We start from the raw sequence: 15890 nt of genomic DNA on the forward strand, positions 1-15890 counted from the left end.
CCTCCTTTAGCACACGCGACAACCACCAACACCCTTTCCGCCTCTTGATACCCGCCTCTCTACTCTTCGCTTTTATTCGGTATGTTTTACGAAGCTTTCCAACATCATCAAGGCCTGCTTTGCTCTTCTAGAGTACTCGGCGCGCCCATGGCATCTGGAACCCCAATAGCCTTATGATGGATCCTCCGAAGCGCTCCGGCCTATTTCATAAGCTAATTACCCGCCTAGTCCAGGTTTTACGACCCAAGAAGCGACATCATACACTCGAAAGATATCCCGTCTCAAGCTCTCCTCAATACCAATTCGACCTAGAAAACGCAATCATGGCCGAGGAAGAAGATTTTAGCTCCATACCCTTGCCAGACCGCTTCACCCACAAGGTCTGGAAGGTCAGAAAAGCAGCATACGAAGAGGCTACCAAGCAATTCGAAAAGTCCCCCGACGAGTCACATCCCTGTTTTCGACCCTTTTTGAACGAGCCAAGCTTGTGGAATAAAGCTGTTCTCGACACAAATGTTGCCGCTCAGCAAGAAGCCGTCACCGCGCTGTGCGCTTTTCTCAAATATGGTGGAAGAGATTGCTGCTTAAGGACGCGGAACCAGACCATTACCCCAATGGTGGAGAAATGTCTCTCTTCGACCCGAGCCGTGATCAAGCAGAACTCCATCGAAGCTATTCTGCTCTACATTGAACTTGATGTCCCTGGACCTGTCATCGAGGATATGCTCCCTGGTCTGAACAACAAGGTCCCAAAGAACGTTGCCGCGACATTCCACGCCCTCACACAAATCTACCACAACTATGGCTGCAAAGTTGTCGACCCTAAACCTGTGCTCAAAGCACTCCCCAAAGCCTTTGGTGCTGCCGACAAGAACGTCCGTGCTGAGGCTACAAACCTGACGGTCGAGCTCTACAGATGGTTGAGGGAGGCTATGAAACCCATGTTTTGGAGCGAGCTCAAGCCTACCCAGCAGACTGATTTGGAAGCACAGTTCGAAAAGATCAAGGCCGAGGGCCCACCCAAGCAAGAACGTCTGCTCCGATCCCAACAAGAAGCTCTTGCCGCTGCCCCGGAAGGTGGTGAGGATGGCGAGGAAGGCGAAGCAGAGGGAGAGGATGCCGAAGAAATGGATGCTTTTGATCTGGCCGAGCCTCAAGATGTTAGCAAGAAGATTCCGTCCAACTTCACCGACCAGCTTGCTTCCTCGAAGTGGAAGGACCGAAAAGAAGCCGTTGACGCTCTGCACGCGGCAATCAACGTCCCCCGCATCAAGGAAACTGATTTCAGTGAGGTCTGCCGAGGCCTGGCCAAGTGCATGAAGGACGCAAACGTTGCTGTCGTTGTTCAAGCCGCCGTTTGTATCGATCTTCTCGCAAAGGGCCTCCGTAAGGGCTTTGGTAAATACCGCTCCACAGTTATGCAGCCCATCATGGACCGCCTCAAGGAGAAGAAGGCTTCGGTAGCCGACGCTCTTGGAGCCGCCCTGGACGCCGTTTTTGCCTCAACCGACTTGTCTGAGTGTCTGGAGGATATTATCGCCTACCTTAGCAACAAGAACCCCCAGGTCAAGGAGGGTACCATGAAGTTCCTGATTCGCTGCCTACGAACAACACGAGATGTGCCCAGCAAGCCGGAGCAAGCCACCATCTGTGAAGCTGGTAAAAAGCTTCTGGCTGAGTCCACCGCTGCTCTTCGAGATGGTGGTGCCGAGATTCTCGGTACGGTCATGAAGATCATTGGCGAACGCGCCATGTTACCCCACCTGGAGGCTCTGGACGATATTCGCAAGAACAAGGTCAAGGAGTTTTTCGAGGCTGCCGAAGTCAAAGCTAAGGAGAAGCCCAAGCCCAAGGCTGCTGCCCCTGCACCCAAGGCCGCTCCAGCTAAGAAGGTTATGGGTGGAAAGAAGCCCCTTGCCAAGAAGCCAGCTCCCGCCCTTGCCGCTGCTCCTGTGATGCCTGACGAGCCTCTCGATCCTCAGCCTACGCCTCGAGCAGCCCCTAAGCTTACGAAGCCTGGACTCGGTGGATTGAAGAAGAAGACAATTGGAGGTCCCGCTCCTCCTGGCTCTCCTCGTCGAGTACCCACAGGACCTGTCATGCCTGACGATGATGAACCAGCCCCTCCTCCTCAGCCACGTGTTGGTCTCTCTCGTGGTCTTGCTGGACGCTCTCTTGTCAAGCCTGCCGCGCCCTCACCTCCCATGGAACCTGCCTCGCCACCCCCATCTAGCGGTCTTACTGCTGTGGAACGAGCCGAGATTGAAGAGCTTCGGGCAGCCAACGACCGACTGACCCGCCAAGTTGAAGAGATGCGACAAGAACGCAGCAAGTTTATGTCGGAGATTCAAGAACTTAAGAACCAGAATGCTGGCTTGATTGAGGACCACACTCGTGACGTGCTGAGTATCAAGGCCAAGGAGACTCAGCTGGTTCGCGCAAGAAGCGACGCAGAGGCTACCGAACAGACCAACGACCGCTTGAGACGTGAACTGGAAAGACTTAAGAAGGCTTTGAGTCACGCTGACAGATTCGAAAATGCCGGAAGCGGTATGAACAGCCCTCGTCGCCTTGCTTCGCCCACACACGACGACGTTTACCGAGATCACGGACCACCATCTGTCAGCCGTCATAGAATGAGCATAGCTAGCAGCATGTCTGAAGAGAAGGAAAACGGCGATCACATGGCACCACCTCGTAACAAGTTTAGTCCAGAGATGCGATACACCGGAAGCGGAAGCTCATCAGGTCGTGGATCGCCAGCACGAGGTTTCAGAAGTGCACGACCATACAACGATGAAGAACATGTACCAACACCCACCCAACGGCCGATGTCATCACTACCTCAACCAACAGGTAACGGTGCTGAGAGCTGGAGGAGAGCAGCCGAAGTGACGAGTCAATTGAAGGCTCGAATTGAGCAGATGAAGGTATGTTGTCTAAGTTCTCTGTTGGTGGTGTCATCAACTAACATGTTTATAGGCCAAGCAAGGACTCGCTCGACCTTAGAATTGTCAAGAAAACATTGTGCGATGATTTTTTAACTACAATACTTTTAATGATGATGATGCTTTGGGAGGTTCATCGCGGAAAAGCTGGGATGGGTATACCTGGGACAGAGACAGACGGCCCCAGTCCGGTTGCATCTTGACGGCGTTAGAACTTGTGCCACCATCTGCTTTGTTTCGCTTCAAGGGGTCTGATAGAATTATACATGGGCCACGGCTGTCTTGGGATTGTACGGAGCAATGCCCGCGGCGGGTCAGAGATACCTAGTTGTTTAATGCATGAATGATTTCCATTCACTTTGGGTCGTCGAGTGTCTTGTGTCGTATGGGCGTTAATTCATTAACTCAACGTATAAAAAATAAGTACAGAAATTCCAAGACTCCTTAGATCGCCAGTGCTCATGCTTGCCTTGCTTGGTCTTTATGCCAGCATATTACTCCTTCTTATCCTTCTTGGAGTCGTCCTTGGAGTCATCCTTCTTGGAGTCGTCCTTGGAGTCATCCTTCTTATCCTTGGAGTCGTCCTTCTTATCCTCAGACTTGCCATCCTTCTTCTCTTCCTCCTTGTCGTCCTTCTTATCCTCGTCCTTGTCTTCCTTCTTGTCAGACTCTTCCTCCGAGTCCTTGTTCTCAGACTCGTCCTTCTGCTTGTCAGATGACTCTTCCTTGGACCCCTCATCCTTACCCTCATCCTTACCCTCATCCTTACCCTCATCCTTAGACTCGGCCTTCTTGTCATCGTCCTTGGACTCAGACTCATCATCTCCCTTAGACTCGGACTCGGACTCCTTACCCTCGTCCTTGTCCTCACCCTTCTTGTCCTCGGACTTCTTGTCACCACCTTCCTCGGAAGCCTTGGCCTTGTCATCACTCTTCTTCTCCTTGTTACCACCCTTCTTACCCTTCTTCTTTTCCTCTTCCTTCTTCTTCTTCTCAGCCTCCTTGGCCTTCTTCTCTTCTTCAGCCTTCTTCTTGCGCTGACGCTCCTTCTCCTTTTCCTCAAGCTTTGACCAATCGGTCTCGTGGTCTGCGATGCCATCTCGGGAGAAGTTTCTGCTTAGACCTTGAGCTGTAATAGCATCTCCCTGCTTGATCTTGGCTCGGCCAATGAGCGAAATGAAGATTGCAAATCCGACCATGGCTGTGAGGAGGAAGCGGTAGGATCCGTACCAGCGAGGCGCCCAGCCCTTGGTCGCGGCGCGAGAATCGGCAAAGTAGAGACCGACGAAAGCCATGAATTGAGTAGTGAGAGCGTACTCGACAGGGAGCATCACAGTGGGCCACGCAATGACTGAGGAGGCGAGACCCATGCCGTAACGGAAACGGGTTCGTTGAAGAGATGGTGACTTCTCGGCGTACTCGAGACCCTGTGGTTTGATGTTAGCCTGCTGCGCTACTTTTCTGGAGGTCGTGTGAACGTGAACTTACCCAGTGGATGGCTCCGAGGAAAGAGATAATGACAGCACCGTATCCGAGCTGGAGAGGCTCAATGACACTCAACAGGTACTTGGCAGTCTCGTGGTCAACCATGATGGCATCGTAGAAAGCATTGCCTGTGGGAATCTCCTTGTTCAAGTCCCAAGCTAGAAAGACAGTCGAAAGTGATGTTCCAAGGTAAGGAAGTGTACCGGCAAGACCGAGGATGCGCGACTCGCGGGGTACGTCTGTAAATGTAAAGGTGTCTTTCACGATACCCTGTGCGCTACTGTTAGAGGCATTATTCTGGTGTTGGACTGTTTAGAAGCTTACAATATCGTGCTTGAGCTCGTTGGTCATGCCCTCCTCCTTGGGAGGCCCTTGGACTCCGGCTGTATTGGAGAGTGAGCTCTTGCTCGATACATGATTAGGGTCAGACTGGAGAAGCTCCTGTCCACGTTTACGCTCGGCTTCATAGTCAATGGGTTGCTTCGGAGGAGGTGGATTCTCTTGGTCGGATTTGCTCGAGTAGACAGCTCGTTGCTGGCGTAGTAGAGGTGCAATTGATGCGCGGGGTAGAGAAGTTCTAGGTGAAGCTCTCGCGGCAAGTTGCCAGAGGGGGCGAGAGGAGGTGCGGAACATGATGGAGGATGACGCAGTAAGAGAGTAAAAGTCAATTGAGAGGCACGCGAGTGTAGTAGACTAAGACAGGATAAAGAAAAGCTGCCAACAGGCCGAATGATGGTTTAGTTAATGATTATCGAGGAAGAAGATTGAAGAGGGAACAAGTTCTGGAATGGAAGCTAAGACTGAAATACCATTGAGGTCGATGGAGCATTCGGAAAGTTCATGTAATCATGGGAGCTTCTCCAGCTTCTTCCAAGATCTGGATCAAGATCAAGATCAGGATTAGAATAGGACCTGTACGGACGAGCTACGTAATCTGTACCTGGACGGCAAAGACGGATATAGAAAGTCATGAAACTCTATTGCAGGTCAAACAAGGCTAAGATCAGACAGGTACTGGGACTATGGATCGGAAATTGCTGGTAAATAAATCGTCTACTCTAAGTTTTACCTGCTCTTACGTTGGTCTTTATTTTCCTTAGGTTGTTGTCACGTCTAGACTACATCATCGCGATCCAGTCTGGAGCTTTCAGAATGTCGTGACGTCATGAAAACGTGGGAGCTTCAAAGCTGAACATCTCCATCCAAGAAAATCAACACCTACCAAATTGCAGCATGTCACTTCTAGATTGGCACTTGAACGTCTTGATAAATATTGATAGATCTCTTCACATTAAAGAAGAATGTAATTGAATAGTCATGAATTATCACTTGGTTTTAGTAGTACCTGAAAACCTCTTGGCTCGATGCCAATGCTGCGGGAAAGATTAAATGGACAACATACCCCCCCACTGTAACATGCCCTGTGCTTTGATGTGCTCCAGGGCCATAAACTGCCCGAATGTGTTGGAACGTGAAGCCGAAAGCCACTGGCAGCTCCTAGCCTGATTCGGTACCTGATTCTTGGCTAATTTATCTGCAAATAGAAAGTACCTTCAACATCATCGTCATACACGCCATACCATTCCCAAACGCCAGCCCATGGTTAATTCCCACTTTTGCTCCGGAGCTGCGTCACTCACTCACAGAACGACACGCCTGATGGAATCCACCTTTTTACCATCACCGCAAAGCTGCCCATCTTTATTCAAGAGGCATAATCGATAATACCCTCATCCACCAAATCCCGCTTTTTTCCCTCTTTCCTGTCACTCCCATTCCCAGGGATACCCCGTCTACTGTACCTACGAGATACAGTTTCGATTACGACCCCGCTCTGACTTTGAAGAGCACTGACTGCTTTCTTCGACGTTAGCAGACGGACGATTCACCGGTCGAGCCTCATATGGCAAAATAAATCCCCTCGACAAATGACTTCTCGATAAACCACATCAACAAGAACTCAACCCCCAATTCCCCGGCCCGGGTTACGGCCACAATACCGCCAGAATGCTCGAAGGCCTCGTTGCTGGCTTGCTTAACCGCTTCCTGGGCATGTACGTCAAAAACTTTGACCCTGCCCAGCTCAAAGTCGGTATCTGGTCTGGCGATGTCAAGCTACGCAACCTCGAGCTGCGTCGTGAGGCCCTCGACCAGCTCAAGCTTCCCATCAATGTCATGGAAGGCCACCTAGGCGAGCTGACTCTAGTCATCCCCTGGTCCAACCTGCGAGGCGCTCCTGTCAAGGTCTTTATCCAAGATGTCTTTCTGCTCGCCAGCCCTAAGGAGGAGGCCGAATACGATCAAGACGAGGAGGACCGCAGAAAACAGCGCCTCAAGATGGAGAAGCTAGATAGTGCCGAGTTGCTCAAGGAGAGGAACCAGGAAGGTCTAAGCCAGGAGGAGCAAAAGAAAAGCCAGAGTTTCACGCAAAGTCTGGTAACAAAGATCGTTGACAATCTACAAGTCACGGTCAAGAACATACATATCCGATATGAGGACTCCATTTCCGCACCAGGACACCCATTCGCTCTTGGTGTTACCCTTGAAGAGTTCAGCGCTGTCAGTACTGATGGCCAGTGGAAGCCCGTTTTTATCCAAGACTCAAACACCGTCACTCACAAGCTGGCCACTCTCGGCGCTTTAGCTGTGTACTGGAATACTGATTCAGATCTTCTCGGAACTGGCCGTGAAGCGTCAGCCTCATCCAAGGAAGTAATGTCACACGACGAGATGGTCGCCAAGTTTAGAGAGATGATTGGCAAGGACGCGCAAAAGGACTCCAACCACCAGTTCATACTGAAGCCTGTCAACGGTCAAGCCAAGATCGAGCTTGACAAGTCGGGTGACATCATGGTACCCAAGTTCAAAGCAAACCTACTATTCGAGGAGATTGGTGTTGTTCTCGACGACGATCAGTATCGCGATGCCTTGATGATGGTCGATCTGTTCCATTACTTCATTCGACATCAAGAATACAAGAGATTGCAACCAAAGGGCGTCCGACCCAAGGAAGACCCTCGTGCCTGGTTGGAGTTTGCAGGTAATGCTGTTCTGTCCAAGATCCACGAACGCAACCGCAAATGGTCCTGGGACTACTTCCGTGAGCGACGCGACGATCGAAAACGATACATCGAATTGTTCAAGAAGAGAAAGCAGGGCCACCAGATGTCGAGCGACGAAACAGACGCCATCAATAGTCTAGAGTGGAAGCTCACATACGAAGACTTGCGGTTCTGGCGATCTCTGGCTCGCAACCAGCTTAAGAAGGAGAACGCCGAAGCTCTCAAGAACCAGCCACAACAACCCCAACAGCAGCAAGGTTGGATATCGTGGGTGTGGGGTTCGAAACCTCAGGAAACGATTGAGCATAATGAAGAAAACACACAAATGACCGAAGAGCAACGACAGGAACTCTACGAGGCCATTGACTGGGACGAAAAGAACGCCATTGCGGATGAAGTTGACATGCCTCGTGAAGCCATCAAGATGTGCATAGAAACATCCCTCAGCACTGGCAGTTTCACCTTGAAGAAGAGCCCTCATGACAATGCTGCGGATCTTCTTAGTCTACACTTTGATGTGTTCAAGGCCAAGGCTCTGCAGAGGAAAGACTCAATGCTCGCAAATGTTAGTCTTGGCGGGCTTCGTGTCAACGACGGCACCACACCGGACTCTGTCTATCCTGAGATTGTGCGAGTCAAGGACGCACCCACCAACAATCAGCGCAAGCGACTGTCACTAGCCGAACTTGAACAACCCGAGGAAGACCCCTTCTTCCAGTTCGAATTCGAGCAGAACCCGATCGAGCGGGAGGGCGACATCGCCATTGTTGGAAAGATGAAGCCCCTCGAGGTCATCTGGAACCCCAACTTTGTCGTAGGCATCGCCGACTTCTTCAGACCTCCCGAGCGACACATGGAGTCTATTACTGCCCTCATGGAGAGCGCCGGTGCCACCGTCGAGAGTATCCGTGAACAGACTCGAGCCGGTCTCGAGTTTGCGCTGGAGGAGCACAAGACCATCAACGCTGAGCTGGATCTTCAAGCGCCTCTGATCATCGTGCCTGTCAGCATCACTACCGAAAACTCTACCTGTCTTATTGTGGATGCAGGTCACATCCACGTCAACAGTGAACTGGTTGACCAAGGTACAATGAAGGAGATTCAGTCCAAGCAAAAGCAGACATACAGCGATGAAGACCTCAAGCGACTCGAGTCTGTCATGTACGACAAGTTTATCGTCAAGCTGACATCTACCCAAGTTCTTATCGGACCTTCTATTGATGAGACCAAGGCTCAGTTGATTGAGAAGAGCGACGAGGCTCACCTACATGTTGTTGAACGGATCAATGTCGACTTCATAGTCGAAACATCCATCCTACCAAAGGCGCCCAACCTGACCAAGTTCAAGGTCTCGGGACATCTTCCGATGCTTCATGCGACAGTGTCTGACACCAAGTATAAGAACCTGATGAAGGTCATTGACGTGGCCATTCCCAAGTTTGGTGGAACTTCGGCGCAGAGGATTGAGCAACACAAGGAAGCATCTCGTCCGCGTCTCAAGAGCAACTCATCCAACCGGTCTAGAAGAAAATCGCAGCGGGAGCGAAGACAGTCCACACCATTCCCATTCATGCAATCCGAGACCGCAGTCGTTCTCGATGACATGGATGAAGATGACGACGACTTTGAAGACGCGACAGACGGAGGTGACTCGGAGCAACTCAAGGTCCAGCAGCGCATCTTTGAGTTCAAGTTCAAGGTCGACACCCTCAAAGGTTCGCTCTACCGAAGCGATCCAGATGGACAGAAGCCTGACGCGTTGCTTGTTGAGCTGGTTGCCGAGCGATTCGACCTGGAGTTCTATACCAGACCCTTTGACATGGTCGCGGACGTTTCACTTGGCTCAGTCACAGTTGACGACTTTGTGGACAATCCTTCGGCCGAGTTCAAGTCTATTATCTCGTCTGGTGATAATGAGGATCTTAAAGAAGGCCGCAGTCTGGTCCATGTCAAATTTGTCAAAGTCAATCCTGCTTCACCCGAGTTCATGCCTGTCTACGAGGGTGTCGAAACCAACATTAACGCCGTTGTCTCTACAATCAATTTGATTGTCACTAGAAAGACACTACTTACACTACTCGACTTTATTCTCATCACATTTACAAACAATAACAACAACAACAACCAGTCAAATAACAACAAGGCGATACTGGACAATGATGATGACGATGCCGAGAGCATCAACACTGCAGTTGCAGTTGCTAATGAGCCTCAGTCAGCCTCCAGTAACGGGTCTATCCGAGTCAAGGTTGACTTGAAGAGTATCAGGCTGATTCTCAACAATGATGGCATTCGCCTTGCCACCCTGTCGTTCAACAAGGCCGATGCCGGTATCTTCCTACGGGGAAATACTATGCGCATCTCAGCCAAGCTTGGTGATCTTTCACTCGTTGACGACGTTAACCTCGGTGTCTCGGAGGATTCTCACCTTCGACAACTTGTTACCATCCAAGGAGATGATCTGGCCGATTTCCGCTACGAGACCTTTGACTCCAGCAACCCCAAAGCATACCCAGGATATGACAGCTCCGTTTTCCTTCGTGCTGGCTCAGTCAAGGTCAACTTTATCGAAGAACCGTTCCGCAAGATCGTTGACTTTTTGGTCAAATTTGGAAAGATGCAGGCTCTGTACAACGCTGCACGCCAGGCCGCTATGAACCAGGCCAACCAATTGCAGCAAAGCCCCAGTCGCTTCAAGTTTGATGTTGTTGTAAATACTCCGATTGTTGTCTTCCCTCGCGTGCAACAGCCTGGTCAAACTGAAAGAGATGTCATCACCGCCTACCTTGGTGAAATTTACGCTCAGAATAAGTTCGCTCCCCTTGATGACAGCGAGAATTCCGATATTGCCATGAAGCTGTCAGCTGGTATCCGCAACATCAAGCTCACTTCGGACTTCCACTACGCTGAGGGCGTTTCTGAGGAGCTCGAGATGATCGATCACGTCGACCTTGGATTTAACATTACGTATGCTGAGCACAAGCATGGTGTCAAGAGACCCGAAACTGAGATTGAGGGTACCATGTCTGACAATTTGCGGCTCACACAGTACCAAGTCAAGTTCCTCTTGGAAATCTCAAAGTCGGTGCCTGCAGCATTTGCCAAGCTGGTACTTTGCAACGCGCTCGAACTGCCAACTTTGAAGATAGGTCTGCCGACGAGAGGACGTTGGTAGACCTTCGCCCTGAACTTGGGTCGATTGGTCAAGAATGGACGAAACTTGATCTTGTTTTCCGTGTCAACACCATTGGGCTTGAGCTGATCAATGCGGAAGAAAACGAGCCTGTTCATGATATTGCCAAGTCTAGCTTGTCGCGGTTCTCTCTCGACGATACCAAGGTCAAGACAAGAATGCTCTCAGATAGTTCTCTGGAGGCAGAGCTGCTCATCCGATCATTTACAATCTACGACAGTCGGCCACGCGACGTCTATGGATGAACAAGGATGTGCAACAGCTCACATTACGTGAGGTGGTGCTTGATGAGCTACCATTGACAGCCCGCGGGTCATCTTTGCGCTCGTGTCGAGGCACTTACTGTTGATGAGAGCAGCCCAATGGACGACGAAAGCATAATGGATAACACACCCGATGAGTCGGATACTGATTCCATGCAAGTGACTGTGACTGGTGGTGCTTCCAGACCTCGATCAGAACTCTCGCGACGTCAAAGCGAGGACGTGTCCAAACAAGGAGACAACAAGCAAGAGCCCGCCATGAGCATTGCATTCCGAGTCAAGATGCCTCATTGATTCCAAGGCAGTCGTCTGGTGCCTCAAAACAGCAGCAGATTTCCGAAATTGGAATGTTCCTGGGCCGAATGGACAAGTTTGAGACCTCTCGCGATACCACTTTTCGGTGAAGGTGGAGCCTCAGCTGATATTCACCAGTCATGCTGTCGCTCAGGGTGATCGGTCACCCGAGAGTTGCTCAAGGAGACCTTGAACAGAAAGCGCGAGAACTCCGCCACAGTCGAAGGCATTCGTGTCGTGCTTGTCGGAGATGTACACGAACTTCCCATCTTAGACGTTGGTATCAAGAACTTTACAGCGTCGGCTGAGAACTGGTCTTCGAACCTCAAGGCACCGCTATTGATCTGTACTCCAATGTCTACAATTTCGCCAAGTCGAGCTGGGAGCCCCTCCTTGAGCCATGGCAAGTTGGTTTCGGTGTTGCCAAGGATCCTGTCTCGGGACTCATGTCCATTGATGTTGCTTCGAAGAAGGTCTTTGATGTGACTGTCACAACCGCTTCAATCGCTCTGGCTTCCAAATCATTCCAGTTCCTGACATCTGATGAAGATGTACTGGACAAGCCTCGTGGTGTTGAAGCACCATACCGCATCAGGAACTACACAGGCTTCGATGTTCTCGTTCACTCTAAGAGCCCAACAAGCGAGGAGCCTATTAACCTTCGCTTGAAAGATGGCCAGGAAGCGCCTTGGAGCTTCGAGCATTGGGAGAAGATGCGTGAGAACTTGCTCACCGAGTCAAACCAGAACAATGTCTCTATTTCGTTGGAAGGCAGTGGTTTTGATCCTGTCAAGAATGTCAGACTCAACCGAGAGGGCGAGTACCTGTACGGTCTCCGCCCCAAGGCTGACGATGTTCTCCACCGCCTTTGTGTTGATGTCGAGTTAGGTACTGACAACATCAAATATGTCACATTCCGCTCTCCACTACACGTGGAAAATGCCACCGAGATTCCTGTTGAACTGGGTATCTACGATGCACAGGACGGCCATCTTCTCAAGATCGAAAAGATTGCTCCTGGTGACTCTCGGCCCGCTCCGGTTGGCGCTGTCTTTGAGAAGCGTGTACTTATTCGACCCGACAGTGGCTTTGGCTACCAATGGAGCAACGACCAACTGTACTGGAGAGATTTACTTAAGAGACCTACCAAGCAGGTGGTTTGCAAGGGAGAGAATGGCGACCCGTTCTACTTCCAAGTACATGCCCGTTTTGACAAGGCTAACCCATTGACCAAGTAAGTTAAACGTCTGCGAATATGAGTACGATACTAACGATCCCAGACACTACCCATACATGAAGATCAAACTGTCAGCACCCGTGACCCTCGAGAATTTATTGCCCTACGACTTCAAGTATCGCATATATGATAAGGCGACCAAGAAAGACTGGACCAACTTTTTGCGAAAGGGTGGCGTTAGTCCGGTTCATGTTGTTGAGCTCTCACACTTGCTTCTCCTTAGTATCGACATGCAAGATACAGTGTTCAAAGCAAGCGACTTTTCCATCATCAACCCAGGAAACAATGAAGAGTTCCGCAAGGAGGGTAGGATTGTCGTCAAGGATGATCAGGGACTACCACTACACCTGTCGCTGCACTACCACAAGATCCCTAACAGCGGCGGTGCGTTCAAGGTGACTGTGTACAGTCCTTATGTTGTCTTGAACAAGACTGGTGTGGATGTCCGAGTCCGAGCTAAGAGCTTTCTCCAACAAGCCAAGCCGGCAGCAGGTCAATTCCCACTCATGGATACGTCGAACCAAGACCACCCCAAGGCTCTGCCTTTCATGTTCTCCTTCGGCAATGATGATCACCGTAACCGAGCCCTTCTCAAGATCGCTGACTCGGAATGGAGCAAGCCTCAGAGTTTTGAAGCCATTGGAAGTACTACCGAGGTTGTGCTGAACTCGGCGACGAAAGACAAGGAGATTCATGTGGGTGTCACTGTCGAATCGGGCGAGGGCAAGTACAAGCTCACCAAGGTTGTGACGCTTGCACCTCGATTTGTTTTACACAACAAGATAGAAGGAGAGATTCTTGTCCGAGAGTCTAGTTCCTCTGGCTATCTCACCTTGAGCGATGGTGCCCTCCAGCCTTTGCACTTTATGCAAAAGTCAAAGGTCAAGCAGTTGTGTTTGTGCTACCCTGGCGTGAACAACCAGTGGACTTCGCCTTTCAACATTGCGGACATTGGCACACACTATGTCAAGATTGCAAAGGCTGGACAGCGTCAGAATCTTGTCAAGGTGGAAGTTCTTATGGAGAACTCTACTGTCTTTGTGAACTTTAGCATGGAGACAAAATCTTGGCCCTACTCGGTACGCAACGAGAGTGACATTGAGTTCATGTTCTGGCAGGCCAACCCCAACATTGATGAGGAAGTCGAAGATCGCAGCGGTTGGAGACAGATCAGGTATCGTCTTCCGCCACGAAGCGTCATGCCCTATGCATGGGACTTCCCTGCCGCCAAATTCCGAGAGATCATCATCTCTGCAAATGGCAAGGAGCGACATGTCAAGCTGGCTGAGATTGGCAACCAGATTCCGATGAAGTTCACCACGTCCACCGGCAACCAGAAGATTGTCGACATCAATGTTGCTGCTGATGGTCCGAAGCAGACGCTTATCCTCAGCAACTTCCGTGCCAGCAAGAGTATGTACAAGCCAAAAGCACTGTCAAGAACCAACACCGGTCCCGAGGCTTTCGAAGTCAAGGATCAAGACACTGGTGCAACTTTCCGCGCCCAGCTCAAGTTGGCGGGTATCGGTGTTTCTCTTGTCAACGCTCAGATGAAGGAGCTTGCCTACTTGACATTCCGAGACGTCCAACTACGATACAGTGATTCACCATTAATCCAGACAATTTCCATGGCCATCAAGTGGATACAGATCGACAACCAGCTGTATGGTGGCATTTTCCCCATGATTCTCTACCCAACTGTCGTGCCGAAGAAGGCGCAGGAAGTAGAGGCTCACCCGTCGCTCCATGCTATGGTTAGTCGTGTCAAGGATGACTCGTATGGTGTCCTCTACGTCAAGTACGCAACAATTCTGCTGCAGGAAATGTCGGTTGAACTGGATGAAGACTTTGTCTTTGCTCTTCTTGACTTTACCAACGTTCCAGGCGCTAGCTGGACAGAGGTTGACGAGTCAGGCAAGCTGTGCGATGAAGACCTCGACATTCCTGAGCCATCAGGCCTACCAGCTGGAACAGACATTTACTTCGAGGTGCTCAACATCCAACCTATGCAGCTTAACCTCAGTTTCATGAGGACGGAACGAGTCAACGCTGAGGACAAGGCTTCCTCTCGCAACCCCATTATGTTTTTCCTCAACGTCATGACCATGGCTGTCGGAAACGTCAATGAAGCGCCACTCAAGTTCAACGCGCTCATCTTGGACAACGTCAGGGTGACCACGGCGGTACTCATTCAGAATTTCTCTAGTCACTACAGTCAAGAAGTCATGTATCAGATTCACAAGATTCTTGGATCTGCCGACTTCCTCGGTAACCCAGTGGGTCTGTTCAATAGCATCTCGTCGGGTGTGACGGATGTGTTCTACGAGCCGTACCAGGGTTTGATCTTGTCGGATAAGCCAGAAGAGTTTGGCCTGGGTATTGCCAAGGGTGCTGCCTCGTTTGCGAAGAAGACAGTGTTTGGCTTCAGCGACAGTTTCTCCAAGTTTACAGGCAGTCTCAGCAAGGGACTTGCCGCAGCATCGCTGGATAAACAGTTCCAAGACCGCCGACGTATCACAAGGGCTCGCAACAAGCCGAAGCACGCCTTGTACGGTGTCACTGCTGGCGCCAACAGCTTCATCACTAGTGTTGCATCGGGAGTGGGAGGTCTTGCACGCAAACCTTTGGAAGGTGCCGAAACAGAGGGTGCTCTGGGATTCTTCAAGGGTGTCGGTAAGGGCTTTATTGGACTGGCTACCAAACCTGCTGTCGGAGTACTAGACATGGCCAGCAATGTCAGTGAGGGCATCCGCAATACAACAACCGTGTTTGACCAAGATGGATTGGATCGCACACGATACCCACGATACATCCCACAAGATGGCATTGTGCGGCCGTACAACCCACGGGAAGCTCTCGGTCAATATTGGCTGAAGCAAGTGGACAACGGAAGATATTTTGATGAACAGTACATTGGACATTTGGAGCTACCAAAGGAGGATATGGTGGTCATGATCACTTATGCTCGTATTCTGCTCATCCGATCGCGACGTCTTACCAGCGAGTGGGACGTGCCACTGAAGGATGTCCAGACCATTGCTAAGGAGAGGACTGGTGTGAGTTTGTCGCTAAGAGGAGGAGCAAATGGACCCTTTATCCCGATTGGAGAGGGTAGTGAGAGAGGATTCCTCTACAAGATGATTGGTGTTGCGGTTGAAGAGTTTAACAGGAGGTTCAGAAGTGGAGAGTAAAATGGAGATTGGGGATGTAATTTATTAGCACGACAGTGAGTGCGATGGTGTTTGGCGTTGTTATATTGGTATTTAATAAGATGAATTATATATACGGCTTGTCTTTACAAATGTTGATGAATAGTACGCGTGTCCGACGAATATGTGTTTGTCAAGATGGAAGTTTTACAAGACGCAATCCAGACATTACCAATTGTTACGGCCTTGTAGCGCCTCC

The 15890-nt window shown here is 50.5% G+C and overlaps 4 protein-coding genes across 4 annotated transcripts; 3 read left to right on the top strand and 1 right to left on the bottom strand.

Annotated features, from left to right (window-relative positions):
• Nucleotides 1-323: 323 nt before the first annotated feature.
• FPOAC1_003678 (uncharacterized protein) lies at nt 324-3009 on the top strand (the record flags this gene model as incomplete). The annotated part of the gene is made up of 2 exons (XM_044848236.1): nt 324-2930; nt 2983-3009. 2 exons carry the CDS (start codon nt 324-326, stop codon nt 3007-3009), a joined length of 2634 nt encoding a protein of 877 aa, XP_044714152.1.
• Nucleotides 3010-3442: 433 nt separating this feature from the next.
• On the bottom strand, nt 3443-5066 carry FPOAC1_003679 (uncharacterized protein; the record flags this gene model as incomplete). The annotated part of the gene is made up of 3 exons (XM_044848237.1): nt 3443-4375; nt 4437-4703; nt 4758-5066. The coding sequence occupies 3 exons, from the start codon at nt 5064-5066 to the stop codon at nt 3443-3445; spliced, it is 1509 nt and encodes a 502-aa protein (XP_044714153.1).
• Nucleotides 5067-6440: 1374 nt separating this feature from the next.
• On the top strand, nt 6441-10933 carry FPOAC1_003680 (uncharacterized protein; the record flags this gene model as incomplete). The annotated part of the gene is made up of 2 exons (XM_044848238.1): nt 6441-10576; nt 10645-10933. 2 exons carry the CDS (start codon nt 6441-6443, stop codon nt 10931-10933), a joined length of 4425 nt encoding a protein of 1474 aa, XP_044714154.1.
• A 117-nt stretch (nt 10934-11050) lies between these two features.
• On the top strand, nt 11051-15673 carry FPOAC1_003681 (uncharacterized protein; the record flags this gene model as incomplete). Its single annotated transcript, XM_044848239.1, has 5 exons — nt 11051-11227; nt 11278-11321; nt 11443-11525; nt 11576-12479; nt 12526-15673. 5 exons carry the CDS (start codon nt 11051-11053, stop codon nt 15671-15673), a joined length of 4356 nt encoding a protein of 1451 aa, XP_044714155.1.
• Between the last annotated feature and the right edge of the window lie 217 nt (nt 15674-15890).

Source organism: Fusarium poae, chromosome 1 (genome assembly GCF_019609905.1).
Source record: "Fusarium poae strain DAOMC 252244 chromosome 1, whole genome shotgun sequence".
Classification (NCBI taxonomy): domain Eukaryota; kingdom Fungi; phylum Ascomycota; class Sordariomycetes; order Hypocreales; family Nectriaceae; genus Fusarium; species Fusarium poae.